Source organism: Acyrthosiphon pisum, chromosome A2, assembly GCF_005508785.2.
Source record: "Acyrthosiphon pisum isolate AL4f chromosome A2, pea_aphid_22Mar2018_4r6ur, whole genome shotgun sequence".
Classification (NCBI taxonomy): Eukaryota; Metazoa; Arthropoda; class Insecta; order Hemiptera; family Aphididae; genus Acyrthosiphon; species Acyrthosiphon pisum.
In genome coordinates, this window is record NC_042495.1 from 44,472,546 (window position 1) to 44,479,370 (window position 6,825).

The 6,825-nt window shown below is 29.7% G+C and overlaps 1 protein-coding gene across 1 annotated transcript; it reads left to right on the plus strand.

The window, feature by feature from the left end:
- The first annotated feature begins 5,317 nt into the window (after positions 1-5,317).
- Positions 5,318-6,589, plus strand: LOC100573476. Its single transcript, XM_003241819.4, has 4 exons — positions 5,318-5,501; positions 5,760-5,905; positions 6,001-6,098; positions 6,208-6,589. Exons 1-4 carry the CDS (start codon positions 5,458-5,460, stop codon positions 6,268-6,270), a joined length of 351 nt encoding a protein of 116 aa, XP_003241867.1. The 5' UTR covers positions 5,318-5,457; the 3' UTR covers positions 6,271-6,589.
- The last annotated feature ends 236 nt before the right edge of the window (positions 6,590-6,825 follow it).

A 6,825-nucleotide genomic window follows, 5' to 3' on the forward strand; every position in this document is an offset into this window, starting at 1 on the left:
CATAGTTTTTTTGAAATTGATAGATAGACTCCTAAGTTTTAGAAATTCCACAACAATTTTGGATTTTCGAATTGCTTTGGTTCTAACATCACCCCAAGAGTCTCCACAATAGAGTAAGCAGGGTTATCTGCATATGTGACTATTCTTCCGTCAATGTCCAAATTACACATATGATTTATATACAATATAAATAAGAGTGGACCTAACACACTTCCTTGAGGAACGCCGCAGTTTATAAATAGATCATCACCTGTAATACCATTAATGCTAACAGTTTGCTTTCTGTTTTCCAAGTAGCTTGTGAACCAACTTAAGCTTGATACAGTGATACCAAAATTATGTAAAATATTTATTAATTTTTTATGATTAACAGTATCAAAAATTTAGACAAATCAAGAAAAATCGCGACTACTTTCTTACTGTTGTCTAGAGGGTTTTTTATAAAGTGTGTTGCACTATATAAAGCATTCTCCGTTCCCAAACCTGGTCTAAAACCAAACTGCTGTTTTGAAAGCAGTTCATATTTATCTAAAAATGTTATGAGCCTGTTTTTAACGATTTTCTCCAGTATTTTCGAAAAATTGCTAAGCATAGAAATTGGTCTATAATTGTTTATGCATGTTTTATCCCCATTTTTATATATTGGTTTAATTATAGCTAATTTAAGTTTCTCTGGAAAAATTACAGCAACAAAACCTAAAAGTTAAAATAATAAGATAATACGAGTTATATAATTAATAGTATATATTACATACAGATGCTCTGCAAGAAGTCAGTATATATTAGAAAATATGTTACTATTTTATTTTTTATTAGAATATTTAAAAATGGGACTATATATATACGCCTATACGACTATACCTAAATTATATTAAACTAATTCACAATACACTGCTATTTTGATCCAATTTAAAAAGTTAAATATTTAAACGCCCTATTTGGTTCAGCAACATCTAAAATTAGTCACGTATATTATATTATATTGTTGCATGGCTTACATAATCTATACTTATGGACATTATGTCACACAAGAAAATATATCCTGAAATTCCGAATGCATATAGACACAATGTTCAAAATAACAATATTACATATCTGCTGAAGTAATAGACAATATACTTATATACATACATATATTTCACGAAGTTAGATGAAAAAAAAAAATTAAACAAATTAAAATAATGAAAATAATAAACAGCAGAGTGGTTTAACTACTTAATGGTACTTTATTGAATTGAACCTTAAGGATTATAAAAGCTGTGTTGATTTAATTTTAAGCACAATATTATAATATTAATATTTTTTAACTATAACCAATGGAAAAAAAAATCCGAAGAGAAATGAAGGACTCAGCCTATATAACTACAGGTTGCCTGAAACCTGTAGTATACTTACCTATCTATAAAGGTACACTAAAATTAGTACTATCATATTATAATATTATTATATAGTGGCACCGGAATCCTATTATATTCATGACGAGTATACCAATATAAGTATGTTAATTGTTAGTAATATATAATAATGCAATACACATATTATGTTAAAGGACGTATCATTATTGGGTACCTATGAGCATTGGGCGCAAAGACTATACAGACAGTATATTAACGGAATCAAGCAAGCAAACACGCGCGCACCATTAAGTTCAGCGACTTCTATCGAAATAATATACTACCTATTTTTTTTATGGTAATGGGCCTCCTTGTAAATCACATTGTCGATTTTTTTTTTAAACCATCAACTCGTGTTTACACCGTGTCACTGAGTAGGTATATGTATAGGTATATATGTATATAATATGCATTAATTATTCATAAATGCGCGGAACGACACACACACGAGCACTATACCTACACACTGTTTAGTTGCAGCACTTGAACCTCACAAAAGCGTTCATGCATTATACATGCGACATCGGTTCGTCTAGATGTTGATAACATTATTATACTAAGGTCATTATTATCAACACAACTCGAACACTGTGTTGAATCTCCGTCTGATGTGTATATATAATAATAATTTATGTACTGCTGCTGCACGGTCTAAAACGTTTGCATTATAATAATATGTACATAGCGTGTAATACTATATAAGTAGTAGGAATATTGGACCTATATATGGCTATATGCGGCTAAACTTATGATTTGTTTAAAGTAAATATCTGTAATTTATATGCGACCATGCCCCCCCCCCCCCCAAACCACTGGAAATAATGTGTAGCTTAGGTAGATACCTATGTCCTATATATTATATAATATATATGTTACGGACATAGTAAAGCATTTGCGCATTTTATACAATTCCCGGGTTACATAGGTTTATGTTTAGATAATTAAATATATGAACGTCTATAGCCATATATAGATTTTGCTATAAATTGTATTTTATATTATTTGTATCAAAGTACAGAAAATTATTATGATTGTTAAAAAATTCAAATTCAAATAATAAATTAGATTTTGTGTGGAGCGATGAATGATTGCAGATATTACAATGATAATAATATGTGTGTGTGTGTGTGTGTGTGTGTGTGTGTGTGTGTGTGTGTGTGTGAGACAAGTAACACCGGCCGGTGCTTGCACTTAAAACACGTTTCGCTCCACTTCAAGCCACAATTATTAATTTATTACTAAATAAATATAAAATATATTCTACAGTTATATTTAATAAATATAATTATAAGAGTACAAGTTTTCTAAAAAAATATAGGTACACAGCTATATATAGTACCTATATAATTTTCTAATAATCATTCTTGTTATCAATTGATTGTTTAATTATCTTTAATAGGTACTTATGTGAATTGACACATTTTAATAAAGTTTAAACGTGAGAACATCGTCTGTGTAGTGTGTTTGTACGGTGGTTTTTTATGATGTTTTATATGTTAAACAAATTATGAATGATTTAAATTTATTATGATACTTGCCATACTAGTAACTTAAAGATTATAATATCGTAAAAATTAACATGATCGGCTGAGTTCGATTTTTTATATATATAAATAAATATAAATAACATTTTAAAAATATTGTTTTTTTTTTTTTTTTTAGAAGAAAATATACAATCTATATTGTGGGCATAATGAGTAGGTATAATATGTGGGTTAAGAAAAAAAAATAAAACATGACTTACATAATTTGGGGAAAGAAGCAACCCATTGGTGACATACTTCAATTATAGATTTGGTCTTGTGTATTTTTATTTTATGTTTTTTTTTCAATGTTATACATCTATGCACTATTTACCTATTCACATACCTTGGGGGGCTACCTGGGCTTATGATGGATGATAAGTTCTTGATTGATGAGAGTATTTGAATGAGTAGATGGACGGTAATGAAATCGTCTATAGGTCATAGGAACATTTAGCTTCGTCGTGAATTGTTTTTAAGTTACAATTTATGTGTAGATAGTATGGTTTGATACGTATGAAGGGGCATTTACTAATTTTCTTAAGGTCATATTTTGAAAAGCTCGTATCTTATTTAGATTGGACTTTCTAGCATCTCCCCATAGCTGGAATCTGTATGTCCAGAAGGGTTTTAACTTTTAATAGAGCTTTGTACATTAGGAGTTTGATATTAATAGGGCCATTGGGGTGACTTTGTTACCAACTAAATGTTTAAATATACTTAGCCGATTGTTAATAGGGATAATCTTTTTTCACTTAAATGTTGAGCCCAAGTTAAGCGTCGATCAAGTGTTAGACCAAAGTATTCTACTGTGGACGACGAAGAGATAGGGATGCCTCAAAGAAGTACATTTGGACAAGGGGCTTAACTAACTGTGAAAGTAGTGTGTTTTGATTTGCTTTGGTTTACTTTAAATTTCCATTTAGTATACCAATTTTCCATCAGACTAAGATGAGCTTGCAAATATAAAGAGGCCAAGAGTGGTCTTCATTAATCTAGATAATAACTTTATCATCAGCATAGTCCACAACTGAGGTGTTTGGTTATGTGGGTTGGACAGAGTTTAGGTACAACAAGGGTTAAAATTATTAGGGGGGGAGGGGATACAGCCCACCTAATAAAACTATTAATTTAAAATAACCCATGTGGTTTATATCTAAATCAATAAGGAATATTTTCGATGGGGGGCTAAATCTTAGTCAGGTAGGTTAAGCCCCGCTTAGTTGCGCCACTGGGTCAGATACGAAGATATTGTAGAGTAATGGAGATAACCTCCCACCTTATACTTGCTATTTCAGACATGGTAGTTCCTTATTATCATATTTTAAATGCGCGATCTGTAAAAATATTGTAAATAATATCTAATATATAAAATTCTCGTGTCACAAAGTTAGTTACCATACTCCTCCAAAACGGCTTGACCGTTTTTATGAAATAATTTTTATGAAATTTTATATGCATATTCAGTAGGTCTGAGAATCGGCTACTATCTATTTTTCATATCCCTAAGTGATAAGGGTTGTCCAGAAAAAAATAAAAATAATAATAGTGTATTACCTATATATTGGTTGGTATTGGTCAATCGGGAATGTTTGTTGATTTGTATTATTATTTTTTGTCAATATATATATATATATATAAATTAATGTTTGTGTGTAGATTAGACCTCTGGGAAAAGATAGGCTAATTTAAAAAGGGTTAAATTTGTTTTTTTTTTTATTCATCGGATTTTAGTACGGTAAGGTTAGGTTAGGATTTTGTATTAATTGATTATATTAATCCACCGTAGGTGGAATTAAGTAAAAACGACAAACTTAGTATAACTTTGATACTTTAGAGTTAAATCATACACTTACGTACAAACAGCACGGAATCCGTGATCTACCGCAGGTAGATTGCCTACCTAATAATATACTGCTGTGAAACAGAATTTTTATTTCGGGCAACAGAAAAGTTAAGATAAATATAGAATATCATACACCGAATATTAAATAACGCATTGAACAAAGTTTGAGCTATGTACAGTTATTGTACATTTAACGGGTGACGAAGTGCACGGAATCAGCTAGTAAAAATATATAATGTCAAACTACCTATATTTTCTAGAAATCAAATTAATTTATTCTTATCGTACTTATATAGGTAATATTAGGACGTACTGCATTCTCTATTCAAATAAACAATTACGGCAAATTTAATTTTTTTAAATACATTTTATCTACGTTTATTAATTATGTGGTGAAACATTTTTTTGTGAAGTACCTATTTTCAAACAAAAATTCACCTTGTTAATTTTTCATATAGTATAATACTATAATATGACATTGTGGCTAAATACGTAACTATAGTTTTCACTACAGCTGAACTATGATTTGTTATTTGGAATTTTCGTTTCGATATAATAATATTACTACTGATGAAATAATTATCTTTAAATATAAATATCGAAATTAATATAATCGTATACATTTTATTTTTGATATATTTGCTGGTGCAGAATATTAACCGAATACACTATACACATACATATTAGGTACACAATGCCGTTCAAAAATCAAATCGATCGTATTCTGAACCGCCTACAGTAAGTGTATTATTTAAAAATATGTCTTAAATACAGTTGTAATGGACAAAGCGTTGATATTTTTTAACACAGCCTAACTGTAGGTATATATATTTCAGTCACGCGATATAGGTACTATCGTATATAATGTAGTTGTTTCATAATATTATTGGAATATAATATAATAATATGTATCATATTAGGTTATATTATAATATACCAATTGGTGAATGACCCTATTGACTACAGCCACTAAAATAATAACTACGGTATTTTCAGTTCAAAATCGGACAATAATTCCGAAAGAGCATATTATTGTGGTCACGATACAAAAACGATGAACCAGCTAAAAAATATGTACAAAAAATGCAGAATATGCAGAAGTTGCTTGAGATGGCCGTTTACGAAAACCGTAAAATGTCAAAGTAACCTCATTAAAATCAGATAAAATTCGTTTTAAACGATGACACTATATCTAATATATTATTATAATAATATACTCTGTTGATATTATGGACAGATTGTTTTTTGACCAGCCACGAGACTTGTATGAAATCGATAATGTGCCCGCTGGGAGAAAAATCTGACGATCGACCCATGAACATATTTGAATCTGAAGTATGTCTGTTATTGTCTACTGCTGCCATATTTACCTAACTGTTGATTTTGGATTATATAAAACTATAGAAGATACAGTAGAATATGATTTTATTTTCCCCCAAAATAGGTTTATACGGGACAACCTTGGATGATGGAGGACCAATTATGTGGCTCTACAGTAATAATATAATATAGTCCTGCAGGTATAGCCGTTCGGGCCATTTTGCCACTGCCTTTTCATGCCGGTTGCGCCATGACATGCAATTAGACCAGCCATTTCAAGGCTTTCCGATACATTACTCAATAATTATTATATTTTTTATGTGAATATCATGTCCTCGAGTACCCAACATATCTCATGTATCATCCACTCTGCAGTTCTCAAATGTCTATTTTTTGCCAATAATTTATGCATGTCTAATACGTTTGCAGCTATTGTAGAATTATCTTCAAGCGTAATTTTAAAAACATCAGCCATATGTTTGGTAAAAAATTGTACTGTTATTTTATTTCGGTTTTACCTACTATTTAAATTTTAGGATTAAATACATTTTAATTTTAAACTGTTTACAAATTCTAGTAGAATATTATATAAAATTTCATAGTAATCTTAAAACTTTTTTTAATTTAGATTTCTGAATATAAAAACCCTAAAGAATATTAAAAATGAAAAATGCTATTAGAAACTAAATATTCCAAAAAATGAAAATAAAAAATCCTAGCCCTTTAAAATTATAAGCATTTG

What these genes read in the sequence shown, in the direction of transcription:
- LOC100573476 (XM_003241819.4), top strand. Translation starts at nt 5,458, where the DNA reads ATGCCGTTCAAAAATCAAATCGATCGTATTCTGAACCGCCTACA. An exon ending in CGTATTCTGAACCGCCTACA is followed by an intron (nt 5,502 to 5,759) that starts GTAAGTGTATTA and finishes CGGTATTTTCAG; the next exon opens with TTCAAAATCGGACAATAATT. An exon ending in TGAACATATTTGAATCTGAA is followed by an intron (nt 6,099 to 6,207) that starts GTATGTCTGTTA and finishes CCCCCAAAATAG; the next exon opens with GTTTATACGGGACAACCTTG.